The sequence below is a fragment of the Natrix helvetica genome, assembly GCF_964273705.1.
Source record: "Natrix helvetica genome assembly, chromosome: 1".
Taxonomy (NCBI): Eukaryota; Metazoa; Chordata; class Lepidosauria; order Squamata; family Natricidae; genus Natrix; species Natrix helvetica.
In genome coordinates this window covers 59,876,752-59,898,786 of record NC_138548.1, presented here as the reverse complement: position 1 = coordinate 59,898,786, position 22,035 = coordinate 59,876,752, and the positions used below count along the sequence as shown (strand labels likewise).

The window sequence follows — 22,035 nt, the reverse complement described above, 5'->3', positions numbered from 1 at the left end:
GAATTATGCTAGTGCTCAGAAGGAGAAAGATGCTTCCTCCCATGAGGGTCTTGATCACTGCCTAAAATGGCAATTGAGCCTGCCTAAAGAGTTCAGTAATCAGTATATTGCTACAGTACTGAAAAACTCCTGGTTTTTAGAGGCATTGTAATTTAGATTTTTGAACTGTATGTACAACAAATTCATAAACATTCAAGATTGACTAAAGAATAACAAATGTATGTATGCATGCATTTATGTATACATGTATGTATGATGTATGCCATGAATGCCTAATATACTAATGTCATATTGCAAAGAAGAGTGTACCTGTGAATAATTAGATTATAATGCAATTATAATACATTGAATTAAAAAGTTCCTCAACAAGATAAGTTCCTGATAATGGAACGAATATTATGTGTCAACTGTGTTTGAACTTGTTTGTAATGTGTTTATGTTTGGTTGTATTAGATACAACATCCCACACCTTGACTTGCCACTTCCATTTCCATCTGGAAAAAAGCCAAGTTAGGGAGTTTGTGGAACTACTGGGAATGAATGGATGCAATTAGTACATTGTCTTTTTTATTTGAATTTTAAAAGGGTGCGTGCTTTCCACCAATACTTAGATTGAGGGGACTTTCCCAGAGAGATATAAGTATTTAACAAATGCAACCCTGTGTAAATAAGCCTAAGAGCTGGTAGCCAATCAAGAGTCCCGGTGACATAGAGCATTCAAAAATGCTTACAATTCTTCTTGTAGATTTAGAAAACGTGGTAATATAAGAATCATCACCTCAATCTTCAACTTTTGTCTTCAGTAGTCTGTTCATATTAGAACAGTTAAGTAACTTTAGTCCTGCTTAAGTTTCCCATTTATTGCTCATGAGGACACACCTAGAGTTTCATTGTTCTGATTCATCCTGAATGCAGCCCTTCGAATTATTCAGTTCTTTCCAGCATTGTTTGAAATCCTGTACCTGCCAGTGGGTGTAGGCATTACGCAGCTCTGTCTTTGTTGCTTATGTGCTGCCTTACCTCAACTCTCTACGCTTCAATCTGGTACATAAATTAACTGGAGTTTAATTGTTTTTTTCCGGATAATTTTTATGATTCTTATTTTGTTCTATGTTCTAATCCAGGGGTGTCCAAACTTGGCAACTTTAAGACTGCTGGCTGGGGAATTCTGGGAGTTGAAGTCCACAAGTCTTAAAGTTGCCAAGTTTGGACACCCCTGTTCTAATCTATTTAAGTTCTACTCTGGCACATGACCATATGCATGTGGTACATCTCCTTCATTACAGTTTCTTAATGTAAAGTATTATAGTAATATTTTCTTGTTATTTAAAGGATGAAAATCTGAGCTACTTAATCTCTATTTAACTAAATTAAACAGTTCATAGATGTCATGTATAAAGTTTCTGTTGGCATAAAGATAGCTTGTATCATCTGCTTCTAGTACATATAGAGACACTTATTACACATTTTCCTCTGACCTCTACTGAGTCCTGTTGATAAATAGTTTGAAGCTTGGACCCTGAGACCTCATTGCTGACCTCACCGCATACAATACAATACAATAGCAGAGTTGGAAGGGACCTTGGAGGTCTTCTAGTCCAACCCTCAGCCTAGGCAGGAAACCCTATACCATTTCAGACAAATGGCTATCCAACATCTTCTTAAAGACTTCCAGTGTTGGGGCATTCACAACCTCTGGAGGCAAGCTGTTCCATTGATTAACTGTTCTAACTGTCAGGAAATTTCTCCTCAGTTCTAAGTTGCTTCTCTCCTTGATTAGTTTCCACCCATTGCTTCTTGTTCTACCCTCAGGTGCCTTGGAGAATAGTTTGACTCCCTCTTCTTGGTGGCAACCTCTGAGATATTGGAACACTGCTATCATGTCTCCCCTAGTCCTTCTTTCTATTAAACTAGACATACCCAGTTCCTGCAACCGTTCCTCATGTTTTAGTCTCCAATCCCCTAATTATCTTTGTTGCTCTTCTCTGCACTCTTTCTAGATATTCTAAATATTCTAGAGTATATTTAGTATCATCTTACTTCTATTGATGTAGGTTCAGAATTCTATTGTGTGTCGGATACTATTGAATTTACTGCTCTATTCACTCATCTCAATTACTATTTTTCTCATCACACTAAGGAAATTGCTTTTAATAATAATTATCACTTTGCAGGGATTTATTGGTGACAGAAGTGTAGTGACAGTTCAGCAAATCATTAATTTGCTTATTTCCCTTCTTCTCTCTCTTCACCATTGGATTGTTAAAATCAAACACTATTTTAATGAAAAGTAATTACAATCTGAGTAATTTGAGTTTTTCTTAGGAAAAAAACCTGCTTCTGAAAGGTAGGTCAAATGTCTACCCCTCCATTTTCTTTTTCACATGCATGTGCTACCTTAGTACAAATGACCTTTTAATGTATTAATGTTAACTCACCAATTCTTAAATCTGTTAGCAATTTAAAAAAATACTAAAATTAATTTAAAATAGTAATTGAGATGAGTGAATAGAGCAGTAAATTCAATAGTATCCGACACAAATGGATCCTGGTTATGGTGTATGTAAGTGTACATCTAAGTCTGAAGGCAGCTTGATTTTGAATAACAGTTATTTGGGGGGAAAAACAGCAGAAAAAGTCCGTTATAAGCTACCGGGGATCTCTAGTTGGTTACTATGGAAAATGGGATATTAAATTGGATTGTAAATAAAGGGAGTGTGATGAGCTCCAATAGGTTGCTTTCAATATAATGAATTTGCTTCAGTGTAAACAAGTGGTGCATATTGGCACCAAAAAATCTGAGTTGTCCATTAATGGGATCTAAGCTGACAGAATCTGATCAGGAAAGTGGTCTGGAAGTTACGCTAGACAGCTCAATGAAAATGTCAACTCAATGTGCAGCTGCTGTAAAGAAGAAAAATGTGATGTTTGGAATCATTATTAAGTGAATAGAAAAAAGAACTGACAATATAATAATATCTTTATACCAATCTGTGATAAAACCATGTTTAAAGCATTGTGTTTAGTTCTCATCATATCTTAAAAAATATATATATAATTTTTAAAAATGCAGAAAAGTGATTGATGTTGGTTAGAGCAGCTCCCTTGTGGGGAAAACGACATTATTTTATGCTTTTCAGTTTTGAATAGGGATAATTCAAAAGATAGTTATGATAGACTGTGGAAGGAACTAAACTAAAACCTACCACCAGATTCAACGATAGAGTTTACGAAAACCTGACCATAAGCCAGCTATCATCCTTGGGACCACAGAAATTGTTAATCTTAAAAATTACAAACAAATATATCTCTTTGGATATATTTCCAAAAAGTTGATGAGGTGGTCTCCTTCACCAGTACTGATCTTGGTTTATGAAAGAAAGAAGAAAGAAAGAAAGAAAGAAAGAAAGAAAGAAAGAAAGAAAGAAAGAAAGAAAGAAAGAAAGAAAGAAAGAAAGAAAGAAGAAAGAAAGAGCCATAAACTCAGGATCTCAGCTGTACATTGTGACTCTTGGGGAGTGGGGGGTGCAGATTTTGGGGTGGTTCCGCATGGATTTGTTAGACCAGTGGTCCCCAACCTTTCCAGCTTGGTGGCCCGGCCCAGTGCAGGTGTGTGTGAGTGGTAGGCACAGGTGCACACAGCTCAATGCATGCGAGTGACGGATGTGCACGCTTTCCACTTCCACAAATGGAGCTTTGCACATGAGCAGAGAGTGCTTGTGAAGCTCCACTTGCGCAAATGGCAGCCACTTTTGTGCCCACGCGCAAAGCTCCACTTGCACAAGGAGGGGGAGCTTAGGCAGAGGGCACTTACGGTCGAAGCTCCATTTGCATGAATGGAGCTTCGTGAGCACAAGCACCCTCTCCTTACACAAGTTGTCAACTTCTAAAGCGTTGCCGTGACTATTATCAAGTTGGCATTTGAGGGAGGATTCCATGCATACCTTCGGCCAGTGTTGGATCTCATATTTCTACAGCCTACTTCCTGAATATGATCTATGACGCATGATAGAAAGGAGGAGCTAGAGGAGTAAAGTTCAAATGCAATTAAGCAAAAACCAGTTTAGGCTCCACAGAAGTCCGTACCAAGATGTTAGTCCTAATAAATGATGGTTTTTTTTTTAACTTTGTCTCGAGACTCGTAAATTAATTAGGTCAGCTCTTGGGAACTTCACACAAGTTTTGCTTCACGCACATGTGCTTGCCCAACTCTCCGGCAGCCCGGTTTCAAATAGGCCCGTGATGGCGAACCTATGGCACGTGTGCCACAGGTGGCACATGGAGCCATATTTGGTAGCATGCCAGCTGTCAGCTCCGGCGCACCTGCCAGTTAATTTTTCACCCTTCTGGAGGGTCAGGAGAGGCTGTCTTCACCCATCCCAGGCTTCAGGAAAGCCTTCGGAGGCTGGGGGGCTGGGGGGGGGGGTGAAAAATGGCCCAACAGCCTAAACAGAAGTTTGGGAACGATCTGTTTCCGGCTTCCGGAGGGCTCTAGGAGGCTGGGTAAAGCCGTTTTCGCCCTCCCCAGGCGTCAGGAAAGCCCCCAGAGCCTGGCGAAGGGGTCGTGTGTGCATTTGCGGGGTGGGCGGGGAGGGGTGAGTGGGCAAACGCAGGCACACAATAGCGTGCACACACAATTTTGGCACCCCATAAGAAAGAGGTTCACCATCACTGGAATAGGCCATGGCCCGGTAGTGGGCCACAGCCTGAGAGTTGGGCATCCCTGTGGACAACCTACATATTTATTTTTCCAAGCAAAGTAGGGAATGAGTTATTACAAAGTTCTAGCTTTGTTAAACTTGTTAGGTTGCCTATGCAAAGATAGATCACAGGTCAGAATTCACCTCCATTTCACCAGAACCAGTTAGGGAATTGTACAGATTCATTTGTCACTTCAGGAGGTCAGAAATCTGCAAAATGTGAAAAACCTAACTGCAAACTAATTAGTGCTCCAATGGTGAATACAAAAATTATCATTCAGAGCTCTTCCCCCTTTAGATATAGCTGCTGCTAGAGTAACAAAAAACCCCATTGTCTACACTCTACAGATAAATAAGACAATTGCTAGAATTCCCTTTGATGTTTTCACTATATGCTGAACCCATTTTTGGGGGCTACTTGCTTAGAAGAACTGAAATTATTGGTATAGGAGAAATTTGCCTTGGGTTATGGACCTAGGAAAGAAAGAAATATGCAACTTGATTTTATATGTTTAGTCCAGACAAACCAGTCATCAAATTGTATGTACTGTTTGAAAGTGATATGGAAGGCATTCAGTGCCATTGTAACTTCGATTGGTCACTAAATGAACTGTTGTAAATCAAGTACTGTACCTGTACTTTAAAATATTTGGACTTCCAGAATTCCCCCCAGCCAGCAAGTCCACTCATACTGCCTGGAGAATTCTGAAAGTCCACATATCCTAAAGTTCCCAAGTTTGAGAGACGGTGTGCTAGACTTAGGTCCTAAATTTTTCTTCCATCATCATGGCCTGTAATTCTTCCTGCCTGTAAGGTGTGTAAAGTTTCTTTCACCTTTTCCTCCTGTATGTTTGTTTGGACAATTGATTTTTCCTTCTATATTGCAGTGGTTTTTAAACTGTTGGACCCAATTACCCTTTTTCTCAGTCTTAATGTCATTACCCCCACAAAACCCCCAGACTCAAGTTGTTTTACACAAACCTCTGGGCAGTAGCAGAACCAAATCGAACCTTTGACTAACAAACAAATACAAATTGCTCCATTACCTCCAGGATATGCCTAAATTAAGAACCATGGCTATAGAAGAAGAGGCTATACCTTGGCTGCCCAGGCTGCACACTTGAATATAACAGTAAAACCTGATTCCATAAATTTCATTAGATGTGAATCAATTGATGGCATATTCTAACTAGCTTGTATATCAGTATCAACATTTTTCTTTTTCTTTTTTTAAATCAACATTACATATTATATTACTGATATTTTATCCTAAATATTTGTGACAAATACTTATTGCTTTTGTAAGGTTGTACATTTTGTATAACTTGTATATAGAAAATATTTCATGCATCGGTCACATTTCTAATTTAGGAATATTTATTTATTGGATTTATGAGCTGCTTGTCTTATCTAAAGGCTATTCTACATAATTCTAATACAGGAGATTACTATGAGATATATATATTACATGTTATTTTTCTTTTAAAATCTGGTTTTAGGAATTAGAACGTTTTCAAAGATTTGTGAACAAACATCCCCCTTTTGATGTTGTGATCGATGGCCTCAATGTTGCCAAGACGAGTCCTCTAAATCCTTCATCTAAAACTGTAAGTACTGTTTTGTGTTAAGAAATTGTATGTGTTTTTGTTTTAAATGTCTACATCTATATTTCATTGCTTAAAGTAGAAATTAGGTAAAGCAAAGAGAAAAGAGAATCTCTCTTAAGTGGATTTTTCCCCCCAAACTCGGGAATGTTTTTTGTCCTCATAACCTGCTTGGGAACTTTTAATAATGGCTGGTGATATTTTATGCTCAGTTTTGCATATATTTTTTTAGTTAGAAGGAGGTTTAAGGTGTTTAAACCATTCTCTCTCCAACATGAGACGATCACCTCACTGTTTTGGGAGGGATTCAGGATTTTTAAAGATTTTTTGAAAAGGTCTTAAATCAGCCATTTCGTCTCACATGATTGTATTATTGATTGGATTATGAGGTTGCCTACCTTCAGACAGATTCTGGCAGCTTGCAATATTTAAAATAATACATAATTTTAACAACATCATGACTGTCCAGACAACTCACAAATAACTTCCAGAAAAAATTGCCAGACACTCCACAAGCATGTTCACCCAAACTTGGGAAAAGATTTTTGGAAGATTTGAAATGTGGGAATTACTCGAAAATGGGGCGTGCAGAGGCCAAAAACGGGATGCGCAGAGCAGTGGTGGATTGTAAATGTTTTTACTACCGGTTTGGGTGCGTGCGTGCGCACAATACTTCTACGCATGGGCAGAAGTGAGCGGGTGGGCGGGACCACCCGCCACCACTACTACTGGTTTGGCTGAACCGGGCGCAACCCACCCTTGGCGCGGAGGCCAAGGGGGGGGGGCTTCGGCAATATTTGCTCCATAAGATGCCCAGGCACTTCAACCCACTTTGGGGAGACAAAAAAGTGCATCTTATGGAGGGAAAAATACAGTATATGTATCTCTGGGGGTTGTTGTTACAAAGACAGTTGCCACAACAGAGACGACATGCTTCTTCCTTCCTGAAAGAAAGCAATATTTGGCTAAAGGTACCCAACCATCACTCCCCTGTCATGGTCAGACCACTCACTCCTCCGACTTGACTTCCCTGGTGCTACCCCCCGCTGCGGGGAGGCGGAACCGGAAAATACTAGATGGTTCCGCCCCAGGCGCCTGATGGAACCAGAGAGGTTCCAGATGGAGCTTGGGCCACCTTCTGCGGCCCTGACCCGCCCTCGGGTAGAGGACCTGGTGGTCGCGTGGAACAATGCGACTACTGAGGCCTTGAACCGGGTGGCGCCTTTGCGGCCTCTCCGGCGGCAACGCTCCACCCTGGCCCCTTGGTTTACCGAGGAGCTAAGGGTGATGAAGCGCCGCAAGAGATGCCTAGAGAGTCGTTGGAGATCCTCCCGTTCCGAATTTGACCGAACACAGGTACGAGCCCATTTAAGGACGTACCTTGTGGCATTGAGAGTGGTCAAATGTCAATATTGTGCCACTCTCATTGCATCCGCAGAGAACCGCCCGGCCCCCTGTTTCGGATGTCCCGCTCCCTCCTATTTCAGAGGCCGCGGGAGGCCCCTTTACAGGGTAGGGCAGAGGAATTTGGGAAATATCTGCAGGATAAAATCGCTCAAATCCGGAAGGATTGGGTCCCTTCCAGTGGTCCTGTAGAGGCGTCCGTGGCGAGTCTTGAGAGACCTATCTGGGAGGAGTTTGACTTGGTTGCCATCGAGGATTTGGACAGTGTGCGTGGACGACTGCGACCTACCACATGTTTACTGGACCCGTGTCCCTCCTGGCTTGTACTGGCATCCTGGGAGGTTACACGCGACTGGCTCCTGGGCGTAGTGAACGCTTCGCTGGGTGAGGGGTCCCTTCCAGCCGCCTTGAAAGAGGCAGTGGTGAGACCCTTGCTCAAGAAGCCTTCCCTGGACCCCACGGAGCTGGCCAATTATCGTCCTGTCTCCAACCTTCCCTTTCTGGCAAAGAGTGTAGAGAGTGTGGTGGCTTATCAGTTTCCACGGCATCTGGAGGAAAATGATTATCTAGACCCGCGCCAGTCCGGCTTCCGCCCTGGGCACAGCACGGAGACGGCCTTGGTCGCGTTGGTGGATGATCTCTGGAGGGCCAGAGATAGGGGTTGTTCCTCTATCCTGGTCCTATTAGACCTCTCGGCGGCTTTTGATACCATCGACCATGGTATCTTGTTGCGCCGACTGGAGGGGTTGGGGGTCGGGGGCACCGTTTTACGGTGGTTCGGCTCCTACCTTTCTGGCCGGACGCAACGTGTGTTGACAGGGGAGCAGAGGTCGACTCTGAGCTCCCTTACCTGTGGGGTGCCACAGGGGTCGGTCCTCTCGCCGCTCCTGTTCAACACATATATGAAGCTGCTGGGTGAGATCATCCGTGGTTTCGGGGTGGGATACCATCTGTACGCTGATGATACTCAGCTGTACATCTCCACCCCGAACCACCCCAACGAGGCTGTCGAAGTGATGTCCCGGTGTGTGGAAGCCGTACGGGTCTGGATGGATGACAACCGACTCAAGCTCAACCCCTCCAAGACGGAGTGGCTGTGGGTCCCGGCCCCCCGGTTCAACCAGTTAATTCCATCTCTGGCCATCGGGGGCGTACAACTTGCCCCGGTGGAGCGGGCGCGCAATTTGGGCGTCCTGGATGCTCGGCTGTCCATGGATGACCATGTGACGGCCGTGGCAAGGGGGGCATTCCACCAGGTTCGCCTGGTGCGCCAATTGCGCCCCCTATTGGACCGGGATGCCTTGCGCACAGTCACTCATGCGCTGGTGATGTCTCGCCTGGACTACTGTAATGCTCTCTACATGGGGCTTCCCTTGAAATGCACTCGTAGACTACAGTTGGTCCAGAACGCGGCCGCGCGGGTAATTATGGGGAGTACAAGGTACTCCCATGTGACACCTCTCCTGCGCGAGCTGCACTGGCTCCCTGTGGTCTACCAGGTGCGTTTCAAGGTCTTGATTACGATCTTTAAAGCGCTCCATGGCTCAGGACCTAGCTACTTGCGGGATCGTATCTTGCCCCATACATCCCTGCGACCAATTCGCTCGCACAGAGAGGGACTCCTCCAGGTGCCGTCCACCAGACAATGTCGTGGGGCGGCGTCTAGGAGTAGAGCCTTCTCTGTTGTGGGCCCAGCCCTGTGGAATGACCTTCCCCCGGATATTAGGACTACCTCTGACCTCCGCGCCTTCTGGATAAAGCTCAAGACCCACCTATTTCAAGTAGCTGGCCTGGCTCAACCATAGTTCGTTCACACTGCTCCTGATGGGTTTTTTAATTTTTGTGACTTTTGGAATTTTATTAGGGGATTTTAAATTGTGTTTTAACTGTCTTTATTCATCTTCCCACCTCCTCCATGTACACGTATTCGTTTATTTTGTGTGTGTATTGTCCATATTGTTTTTATGTGTTTTATTGTACGCCGCCCCGAGTCCTTCGGGAGAGGGTGCGGCTAAGAAATAAATTTTATTATTATTATTATTATTAACTTGAAAGCAATTTGCGAGTAATACCTACAATCAGAATAAAATTATTGTAATGTTTTTAGAAAGAAAAATCCAATGATTTCAGAGATCCCTTGGATAGCTGATAATGATTCCTTAAGGTACAGAAGAAAACATCTGGCTAAGTAGCTTTCTGGGTACTATTACACGAGACCTGGGGTGTCAAACTCACGTCATCATGGCGGTGTCACGTGACATATCGGGACTTTCCCTCCCTTCACTAAACTGGGTGTGGCCAGTGCATGACGCATCCGGTCCACGGGCCAGGAGTTTGACAGCCCTGCACTAGACTGTAAAGTAATGCCTCTTTCAGGGTTGGGAGGTTCAAGAGTTAAAGAAAGTTCTGAATTGGTCTTTGTTTGCTTTCCCCTCTTGCTGTTAGGGATACACTTTTGTAATACTTGGTCCTGGCCTTGTTGAGGCTGGTACAGTCAAATCTCTCTACAATTTGAGTTTGTGTCCATCTAATTTCTTGATGGTGATTCCAGATGTGTGTGATCCATTAATCTATTTATTGTGTGATTATATGTACACTATATATTACCCTGTTTCCCTGAAAATAAGACCTGCCCAGATAAAAGCCCAATTGAGCTTTTGAGCGCATGCGCTAAAATAAGCCCTCCCCCGAAACTAAACCTGCCTCAAAAATATTGCAACACAGCAGCAGCCATAAGATGACCATGCTTGCTGCCTCCTGCACCTCAAAAATAATAAGACCTCCCCAAAAATAAGGCCAAGCGCTTATTTCGGGGGTCAAAAGAAAATAAGACCCTGTCTTATTTTCGGGGAAACACGGTATTTGCACGCACATACCCACGCAAACAAAAAGATAGGTAGATAGGTAGACAGACAGACAGACAGACAGACAGATAGATAAGCAAGCCCTGATATTCCTTGGAGTCTTCCATCCAGGTACTAATGAGGCTGATACTGTTTATTCCTGAGATTAGACAGGTTTCAGCCAGATGTTTCCACCTTTTGAGACTTAAAGCACATTATTTAAAACCATCACCATTGCTGAGTTAAAGCTCCTCCCCATCCTTGAATTGACAGAAAGCAAGAAATTTGTGTTTCTTGTGCTGATTCCTCTCCTGCCTCTATTGCATCTGTTGTGACTCTGCTAATTGATGTTATCCTGATTTTGCAAACCCAGCATTGGATAAAGTTATTGGTTGATTCCTCTGGCTTTGCTCTCCTCCTCCTGCTCATGACCAGCAGTTGGAAAAACATCCGGCAATCATGAGGCTGCAGCAGGAATGCAGCAGGTCCAGCTGTAGGACTGTTCGTGTTTAGGCTTCTTCCTGTTTCCTTCCTCATACAGATCCCATTGTATTGCAAACTGGGTCCCCCCAAAATAAATAAAAAAGAACCCAACACACAAAATAGATTGAAGATGCAAAAGACATTTTAGCTTGAGATTCTGTTGCATAAATGTGAGGGGAATGGATTACTGTTTCATATTTTCAACTTTCTAAACCAACAGAGGCCATAAATTAAACCAATTATAATACTGCTGATTAAGCAGTGTAACCCTATTGTACAATGCTGAGAGTTTATCAGCATTGTGCTGTTACATCCAGTTTTTTAAAGAAACCAACAGCAGAATGATGACAAATGGGCAGGGAGCAGAGGGGAGGAAGCATGACCCTATCAATCTGACATGGTCAGGACTGTTGTTCTGCTCTTTGGATCAAACCCACTATGGGTTAATCTGACTAAAAATAACAAATTTTACCAATCTTGCAATTTCATTCATGCTTAATGGGGAAAGCACTACATTAACACTGGTATGTACTACCGTTAAGGACACTACACTACATTAACACTGGTATCCTTACTACCGGTAAGGATGGATCAAGGCTTTCTTACACATAGGCTCAGTCCGTGATTGAAACCTCATATGGAAATACGAGAGGAAAAGAATGTTGCCAGATCACATTTGTACCACGGTAGCTGCACGTAGAGGAAAGTTGTGTATTCAGTGATATTACAACTGAAATTATCAGGACGTAAGTGACGAAATAAAATGTTTTTCACTTATTTAAAAGGATTTTGTTTCATTTTTACATAATGACACTTATGTAGTTTCTTAACTTTACTTAGATAAAACCTATCCCTCTACTGCTCAACCTCTTCATATGTGTCATTCTCATAATTCTATACAGGGTAGTTTTAGAAAAAATTGTTCAGGTAGACCTCACTTTATGACTGCCTTGCTTAGCAACCATTCAAAGTTAGTGGTGCTGAAAAAAATAACTTTATGACCAGTCCTTGCACTTATGACCATTACTGCATCCCCATGAGGAACATTTAAAGAATCTGGCCATGTTTCGCCTAGAGCAGTGGTGGGCAACCTTTTTTTTCAACTGAGCCAAATCTCGCCAAAACCACGATTGAAATTTATTTTGAGAGCCACACTTTTAAAACCGAAAATACATAGGATGGTACACTGTTTTTAGTTTCAATAAACTCTGGCATTTGAAGCACGCAAGTCTTAAAGCTGTCAAGTTACAAGATCCTTGCATCCCTAACCCTTTAGGAAAAAAACCCCAAGGGGTCTTCAAACCTGACAGCTTGAAGACTTGTGGACTTCAACTCCCAGAATTCCTCCTCCAGTCATGTTGGCTCAGAAACTCTGGCATTGAAGCATGCAAGTCTTAAAGCTGTCAAGTTGCAAGACCCTTGCACCCCTAACCCTTTAGAAAAAAAAACCAGGGTCTTCAAACCTGACAGCTTGAAGACTTGTGGACTTCAACTCCCAGAATTCCTCCTCCAGTCATGTTGGCTCAGAAACTCTGGCATTGAAGCATGCAAGTCTTAAAGCTGTCAAGTTGCAAGACCCTTGCACCCCTAACCCTTTAGAAAAAAAAACCAGGGTCTTCAAACCTGACAGCTTGAAGACTTATGGACTTCAACTCCCAGAATTCTAAGAATTGAAGTCCACCAAGGGCATCAATCATATTAGCCTAGGGATCTGCAAAATTGGCTCTTAAGACTGGTGGACTTCAACTCCCAGAATTCTGAGAGTTGAAGTCCACCAAGGGCATCAATCATATTAGCCCAGGGATCTGCAAAATTGGCTCTTAAGACTGGTAAACTTCAACTCCCAGAATTCTGAGAGTTGAAGTCCACCAAGGGCATCAATCATATTAGCCCAGGGATCTGCAAAATTGGCTCTTAAGACTGGTGGACTTCAACTCCCAGAATTCTGAGAGTTGAAGTCCACCAGTCTTAAAACAGCAACTTTGCAGACCTCTGTGTTAGCCCAAAGCCTGGCGCTGGGCGGGCCTTGCTCCCCCATTGGTGGAGCCCCAGGAAGTGAGGAGGGAGAAAAAGAGACGGAGGCAAGGAGCTTCTCCCCCCCCCCCGCAAAAATCTTATCAGGGAGCCGGCGGGCAGTAGCAAATTAGCTGATCATGCGGCGTGATTGGCTAATTTGCTACTGCCCGCCCGGCTCCCCGGTTAGATTTTTGCTGGGAGGAGGTGGGTGGGAAGCTCCTTAGCCTGCGTTTCTTTTTCTCCCTCCTCGCTTCTCGTCCCCGCCCGACTTCAGGATCCTCCCTAATCATTGTGGATCGAAAAGAAAAAAGGGAAAGAGGCGCTTGTTTTGAAGTGCCCGAGAGGAGGGAGGGGAGCGGGCGCTTCAAAACAAGCGCCCCTTTCCCTTTTTTCTTTTCGATCCACAATGATTAGGGAGGATAATAATCCGGCACACAGAAGAGCCGCATTAAAATGTGTAAAGAGCCGCTTGTGGCTCGCGAGCCGCGGCTTGCCGACCACTGGCCTAGAGAAAAGAAAACTAAAGGGAACTATGATAGTAGTCTTTATGGAGTAGTGCTTAAAGTTTGTAAACCCTTTTACATTTTTAGTATTTCTGCATTAGTATGAATTAAAGTGTGATGTGTTCTCTACACAAGTCCTAAATAGTAATAGCACTTAGACTTGTATACCGCTTCGCAGTGTTTTACAGACCTCTCAAAGTGGTCTACAGAATCAGCATATTGCCCTCAACAATAGGTCCTCATTTACCGACTTCATTTTACCGAGCTCGGAAGAATGGAAGGCTGAGTCAATCATGAGTCTGTTGAAATTTGAACTGTCAAATTGCTGGCAGTCAGCAAAAGTAGACTGCAATACTGCATTCTAACCACTGCGCTAGCACAGCTCTAAAACTAAAGATTTGACTTAGGTAATGAATATCTAGTATTCTGTTTTTAATTTTCAACACTGGAGGTGTATTTTGATCTTAAGGGCATGAAAAGAACGGTCAGGATTTTTTTTTTAACTTGGAAAAAATGGGAGGAAACTGTATAGATTTTTAATCCTGAATCAGACAAATAGATGGTCCTTGAGTTCTGTGTACTGCCTGTCTTCAAAAGACCAATTCAGCTGCATCTTGGCACTGATTTCCTGCTCATAGTAGAAACTTAAGCAAGTTACTGAATTGGTAAGGCTTGGACTCTATCTAATTCCACAAAAAATATTATTTTGGATTTGTGGGGTTCCTTTGAGCTTATATAGAAATGGCGTATATAGAAATCTGCCATGTTGTTGGAAGTGCAGTGAGAGGAAGTAGAGAGCGGAAAGATCGGTGGAAGGGCTGCAGGGAGGCCGCAGGGAGGCCGATGCAGCCCTCCCGGGCCCAATAACAACGACTATGGGTGGCCAAATGGACGGAGGACTATTTACAACTATGGCAGGCCATGGAACGGAGGCTTTGGAACATCAGAGGCCCATGCAGAAGGTCAGACCCAGTGCTTTGCTGTGCTCACTACTACCCCCCCACTCATTTACCACCTACTTATTATGGGCTATCCGCCCTACCGCCTATTACGACCTACCGCCTATTACGAACTACCTCTTAGCTGCAGTCTTTTATCCACCAGCTGGCTATTTTATTTCCATCAGCCCATCATTTCCATCCAGATGTGGACTATCTTCATCAGCCTATCCCCTTGCCTGGACTATCCCCTTGCCAGGACTATCCCCTTAGTGGGAATTGCGGCTGCTGATGCATATTAACATCGACAGCTCCCACTTGAGGAACTTGGCCCTGTCCAATATGTTATACACGAGGCTAGACCTGCTACAGCTACGAGAGTCCCCCCTCTCGCAGTTATGGCCTCCTGCCCTTTCGAGGGCCCACCTTGAGGACGGGTTCATTAACCCAGAGAGGTGGAGGAAGCGCACATTGAGGGGTTTTTTAATTAATTGCTTTTTAAAAATTGTAAGGGGTTCCAGGGATGGGGGGGGGGAACAGGTCAGGAGGGATGGGAGAGCCAGGCATCTAGGTGTGGTCGAAGGAGGAGGGAGCGGAGTGGGGGAGGAGAGGGAAGATAGCATTCCTGTGCAGGGCTCTTTGATACCAACGGTCGTGGGGAGGGACAGGTGCGAGGACAGATCAAGAGCGCGTAGTCGGTTGGGAGACCGGGGTTTTTGGTCATACCCGGTCGTTTGTACCAACCCCTGCATACTAGGTGGTCAGGATCTACAGACCCAAGGCCTGAGACTGCTGTTATGCAACGCGAGGTCCGTTGTCAATAAGGCCCCCCTCATCCACGATCTAATTTTGGAGGGGGAGCCGGACCTCGCAGGAATAACTGAGACCTGGTTGGGCCACGAGGGAGGCTTACCCCTCGTGGAAATGTGCCCGCCAGGTTATCGAGCATTTCACCAGCCTCGGGCCCAGGGAAGGGGCGGTGGGGTAGCAGTGATTATCTGGGAAGACTTGGAGCCGAGAGAGTTCACTGTGCCACAGACATCCGGGTGTGAGTCCCTTGTCGTGAGATGGGGCCCAGGGAGGCAGTTGGGCCTGCTGATAGTATACCTGGCTCCTCGCTATACATCAGCGGCCCTGCCTGAACTCCTCGAGCTGATCTCATCGGTGGCGGTTGAGACCCCCAAACTTTTAGTGATGGGGGATTTTAATCTGCCGTCGATGGGAGAAGCGTCTGAGGGGGTTCGGGAGTTCATGGCTTCCATGACAGCCATGGACCTGACCCAATTAATTCAGGGCCCTACTCACGAGGGAGGCCACACGCTGGACCTTGTCTTTGTCTCTGGCCAGTGGACGAGTGATCTGGAAATAGGGGATCCAACTATTATTCCCCTGTCATGGTCAGATCACTCACTTCTCCGGCTTGACTTCCCCGGTGCTACCCCCGCTGCGGGGAGGCGGAACCGGAAGGTATTAGATGGTTCCGCCCCAAGCGCCTGATGGAACCAGATAGGTTCCAGACGGAGCTTGGGCCACCTCCTGTGGACCTGACCCGCCCCCGAGTGGAGGACCTGGTAGACGCATGGAATAGTGCGACTACCGGGGCCCTAGACCGGGTGGCGCCTTTGCGGCCTCTCCTGCGGCGACGAACCACCCTGGCCCCTTGGTTTACCGAGGAGCTAAGGGTGATGAAACGCCACAAGAGATGCCTAGAGAGTCGTTGGAGATCCTCCCGTTCCGAATTTGACCGAGCACAGGCACGAGCCTATTTGAGGACGTACCTTGTGGCATTAAGAGCGGCCAAACGTCAACATTGCGCCGCTCTTATTGCGTCCGCAGATAACCGCCCTGCCGCCCTGTTTCGGGTGACTCGCTCCCTCTTGTTTGAGAGACCGCGGGAAGCCCCTTTACAGGGCAGAGCAGAGGAGTTTGGGAAATATCTACAGGACAAAGTCGCTCAAATCCGGATGGGATGGGCCCCTTTCAGTGGTCCAGTTGAGACGCCCGAGGCGAGTCTTGAGGGACCGCTCTGGGAGGAGTTTGACTCGGTTGCCATCGAGGATTTGGACAGGTTGCGTGGACGTCTGCGACCTACCACATGTTTATTGGACCCGTGTCCCTCCTGGCTTGTACTGGCATCCTGGGAGGTTACCCGCGACTGGCTCCTGGGCCTAGTGAACGCTTCGTTGGGTGAGGGGTTTCTGCCGGCCGCCTTGAAAGAGGCGGTTGTGAGGCCCCTGCTCAAGAAGCCTTCCCTGGACCCAACGGATCTAGTCAATTATCGTCCAGTCTCCAACCTTCCTTTTTTAGCGAAGGTTGTAGAGAGTGTGGTGGCACAACAGTTCCCACGTCACCTGGAGGAGAATGATTATCTAGACCCGCGCCAGTCCGGCTTCCGACCCGGGCACAGCACGGAGACGGCCTTGGTCGCGTTGGTTGATGATCTCTGGAGGGCCAGAGATAGGGGTTGTTCCTCTATCCTGGTCCTATTAGATCTCTCGGCAGCGTTCGATACCATCGACCATGGTATCCTGTTGCACCGGCTAGAGGGGCTGGGAGTCAGGGGCACCGTTTTACGGTGGTTTGGCTCCTACCTCTCTGGCCGGACGTAACGTGTGTTGGCAGGGGAGCAGAGATCGACCCGGAGCCCCCTCACATGTGGGGTGCCACAGGGGTCGGTGCTCTCGCCTCTCCTGTTCAACACATACATGAAACCGCTGGGCGAGATCATCCGTGGTTTTGGGGTGGGATATCATCTGTATGCTGATGATACTCAGCTATACATTTCCACCCCGAACCACCCCAACGAGGCCGTTGAAATGATGTCCCGGTGTTTGGAGGCCGTACGTGTCTGGATGGATGGCAACCGACTAAAACTCAACCCTTCCAAGACGGAGTGGCTGTGGCTTCCGGCCTCCCGGTTCAACCAGTTGCTTCCATCTCTGGCCATTGGGGGCCAGCAACTGGCCCCCATGGAACGGATGCGCAATTTGGGCGTCCTCCTGGATGCCCGGCTGTCCATGAATGACCATGTAACAGCCGTGGCAAGGGGGGCGTTCCATCAGGTTCGCCTGATGCGCCAATTGCGCCCCTTATTGGACCGGGATGCCCTACGCACAGTCACCCATGCGCTAGTGACGTCTCGCCTGGACTACTCCAATGCTCTCTACATGGGGCTTCCCTTGAGATGCACTCGGAGATTGCAGTTGGTCCAGAACGCGGCCGCGCGGGTGATTATGGGGAGGACTAGTTTCAAGGTACTGATTACCATCTTTAAAGCGCTCCATGGCATAGGACCTAGGTATCTGCAGGATCGCATCCTACCACACACGTCCCTGCGACCTATCCGCTCACACAGAGAGGGGCTCCTCCTGGTGCCGTCTGCTAGGCAATGCCAGCGGGCGACACCTAGGAGTAGATCCTTCTCTGTGATGGGCCCAACCCTCTGGAATGACCTCCCCCCAGACATTCGAACTACCACCGACCTCCGTTCCTTCCGGCAAAAGTTAAAGACTCACCTATTTCAATCAGCTGGCCTGGCACTTTCTTAGTTTTACCTCCCGGGGATTTATTCATTTTAATTGGGTTTGGGGTTTTAATAAGCTTTTAATGTACTATATTTATTATTCTATATACAGTCTTGCAACCTCCTCCACCTACTTATTTAATTATTTAACTGTTTTATGTATGTATTTTATAACGTATTTTAGTGACTGTACACCGCCCCGAGTCCCTTTCGGGAGAAGGGGCGGTCTATAAATATGAATAATAAATAAAATAAATAAATAAATAAATAAATAAATACCTCTCCTGCGCGAGCTGCACTGGCTTCCTGTAGTCTACCGAGTGCGTTTCAAGGTTTTGATTATGATCTTTAAAGCGCTTCATGGCACAGGACCTAGTTACATGCAGGATCGCATCCTGCCCCATACATCCCTACGACCAATCCGCTCACACAGAGAGGGACTTCTTCGGGTGCCGTCCGCTAAACAGTGTCGGGGGGCGACACCCAGGAGCAGAGCCTTCTCTGTGATGGGCCCAGCCCTGTGGAATGACCTCCCCCGTGACATCAGGATTATTTCCGATCTCCGCTCCTTCCGTGTACAGCTGAAGACCCACCTCTTTCAATTATCTGGCCTGGCTCAACCGTAATTTTTTTCTTATTCCTCCTGACAGTCCTTTTAAATTTTTAAATTGTGTCATTACTAATGGGGTATTTTAATGGTGATTTTTAACTGTCTAAATGTGATGTAATTTGTTACCTCCTCCGTGCATGTATGTCTTTGTATATGTGTATGTTTATGTGTTTGTACATATGTTTTATGTTTTATATGTTTTATTGTACGCCGCCCCGAGTCCTGTCTGGAAAGGGAGCGGCTAATAAATTCAAATTTATTATTATTATTATTATTATTATTATTATTATTATTATTATTATTATTATTATTATTATTATTAATAATAATAATAATAATAATAATACATAATTAATCTCACATGCTTGAATAGTCTGTTATTGTTTCTTTTTTGAAGGAAGATGTTATCTGCATTATCAGTTGTGACATAAAATATTCTGGTATTTTTTGAAGTATATTCCTGTTGGATGGAAACTGAAATCTGGACAATGAAAGTGGATTGTCTGATAATTAAAAGGCTTTATTTTCAACACTGGAAGGCTAAATGAATGGCTCCAATAATGGGTCCAAGACATAAATTAGTTATGGATGATCGTAATGAAATTTCCAAAAATGAAAACATTATTGAAATGCTAATGTAGAGTTTTTGCATATGTACACATATCCATGAGTATGCAGTGGAGTACCCCAAGGCTCTGTTTTAGGTCCAGTACTCTTCAACATCTTCATCAATGATTTGGATGAGGGAATAAATGGGGAACTCATCAAATTTGCAGATGACACCAAGCTGGCAGGAATAGCCAACACTCCAGAAGATAGGCTTAAGATGCAGAAGGATCTTGACAAACTTGAACATTGGGCACTATCTAATAAAATGAAATTCAATGGTGAAAAGAGTAAGGTTCTACATTTAGGCAACAAAAACGGAATGCACAGGTACAGTATAGATGATACCTTGCTCAGTAGTAGTAACTGTGAAAGGGATCTTGGAGTCCTAGTGGACAACCATTTAAATATGAGCCAGCAGTGTGCAGCAGCTGCCAAAAAAGCCAACACAGTTCTAGGCTGCATAAATAGAGGGATAGAATCAAGATCACGTGAAGTGTTAATACCACTTTATAATGCCTTGGTAAGGCCACACTTGGAATACTGCATTCAGTTCTGGTCGCCACGATGTAAAAAAGATGTGGAGACTCTAGAAAGAGTGCAGAGAAGAGCAACAAAGATGTTTAGGGGACTGGAGACTAAAACATATGAAGAACGGTTGCAGGAAATGGGTATGTTTAGCTTAAGAGAAAGAAAGACTAGGGGAGACATGATAGCAGTGTTCCAATATCTCAGGGGTTGCCATAAAGAAGAGGGAGTCCAACTATTCTCCAAGGCACCTGAGGGCAGAACAAGAAGCAATGGGTGGAAACTAATCAAGGAGAGAAGCAACTTAGAACTGAGGAGAAACTTCCTGACAGTTAGAACAATTAATCAGTGGAACAGTTTGCCTCCAGAAGTTGTGAATGCCCCAACACTGGAAGTCTTTAAGAAGATGTTGGATAGCCATTTGTCTGAAACGGTATAGGGTTTCCTGCCTAGGCAGGGGGTTGGACTAGAAAACCTCCATGGTTCCTTCCAACTCTACTATTGTATTGTATTATAAAGAAAAGAAGGCATTTTTTTCATTCCTCAGATAAACTGAAATGTCTTCCTTGTGGTTTCACAGAATGGTAGTCAAGAAAAATGGCAGCTCTTTGTTGGGGAACAAAAGATAGGGCGAACTGAAAAATACATTTTGTCACTCCATTCTGTTGCTGACACAGGTGGTTTTTGAGGTAGACAGAATATGTTTGAGGTACAAAGAACCGTGGAGGTTTTAAAGAAGAAATTGGACAATCATTTGTCTGACATGGTGCAGGGTTTCCTGCTTGAGCAGAGGGTTGGATTCATTGGTGCGTTTCAATTTATTTTACTACTGGTTTGCTCATGTGTGCACTTGCATGACCCTTCTGTGCATGTGCAGAAGCGGGTGGGTTGGCGGAGCTTCCTGCCACTACCACTACCGGTTGCCCGATCCAGGGCGAACCGGCAGAAACCCACTTCTGGTTGTACTAGAAGACTTCCAAAGTTTCTTGTGTTATTCTGTTGTTCTATTACAATGATGGCGAACCTATGGCACACGTGCCACAGGTGCACGTGAAGCCATTTGTCAGGGTATGCGAGGTGCTGCCCTGTCAGCTGGCCAGGGCGCATTCGCGCGCTGGCCAGCTGAGTTCACCCTTTTTTAAAGCCATTTTTCGCCCTCCCCAGGCTCCAGAGGCTTTTTAGGAGCCTGGGGAGGGCAAAACGAGCCTCCCCCCCGGAGGCTTTATGAGCTTCCCTGAAGCCTCCGGAGCGCAAAAAACCGGCCCTATGGGCAAACCGGGTGTTGGGAAACGGACTTCCTGGTTGCTCTGAGGGTCATTTTGAGCACTCCGAAGGCTTCAGGGAAGCCTTTTGAAGGTCCCTGAAGCCTTTGGAGCGCTTAAAACGACCCTCCGAGCAAACCGGAAGTGACTTGTTTGCTCGGAGGGTCGTTTTGACTGCTTTGGAGGCTTCCCTGAAGCCTCCGGAGGGCTTCTGGTGGGGCAGGGGAGGCTGTTTTCGCCCTCCCCATGCTCCTATAAAGCCTCAGGAGCCTGGGGAAGGCGAAAAAAGCATGCAAAAATGGGGGGTCGCGCCTCTAGTGTGCGAAGCGCACTGGGGGGTTCACACATTGCATTATGGTTGCGGCACACCTGCACACGACCCCCCCTGCGCTCCCCCCACTTATGGCACCCGAGCCAAAAAAGGTTCGCCATCGCTATTCTATTAAGTGAGCAGTGGGGGATAGAACTCCTTCAGTTTGTTGCTTCCTTCCTAGGTGGGCTCTGATACCAGGAATGAGTTCAGCTGCAAGAAAAGTGACAGGCAGAAGCTGCAGAGCCTTGAGTCTATGTGATAAAAAACAATACACTAAATATTTGAAGCGGTGCCAGTTAGGGAGAGCTCATTCACTTAGTCTCAGAAGTTTTCATAAATAACACTTTCATATAAGGAAGCAGATGCTGTCCTGCACCTTTTTGCAATGTTGGAAATACTCTTCTAGATTCTTAGAACAAACTCAATTGCTCAATGTTTAGCTGGTTGTTACAGCAACCAAACTATGTTCTCACTTGTACAAAGCAAGTTTCTTCCTGGTTTGTTCAGGGAATTTAAAAAATGACTCATGCGCTGCAAAAAAAAAAGTCTCTCTCTTTTCCTTCTTAGATGAGGCATTTTCTTCTATATCTTTTGCAAATTAACCTTTAGCTCAGCAAGTTGGGAATTTCCTTCTATTTTCTATCATTCCATAATCCTGCAGCAGCCTTTCATTATTAACCATAAAACACATGTGGGATAATC

At 45.2% G+C, this 22,035-nt stretch overlaps 1 protein-coding gene across 3 annotated transcripts in view; it reads left to right on the top strand.

Moving 5' to 3' along the window:
• The window catches only part of PRORP (protein only RNase P catalytic subunit), a 51,804-nt gene that overhangs the window by 15,580 nt on the left and 14,189 nt on the right, over window positions 1-22,035 (top strand). For all 3 annotated transcript variants that reach the window (XR_014174046.1, XM_081937876.1, XM_081937877.1), the window contains exon 5: window positions 6,200-6,307. Coding sequence is in view for 2 of the 3 variants with exons in the window: in XM_081937876.1 (XP_081794002.1) it covers window positions 6,200-6,307 (108 nt within the window). In the remaining variant the exon portion in view is untranslated. The remainder of the gene's footprint in view (window positions 1-6,199; window positions 6,308-22,035) is intronic.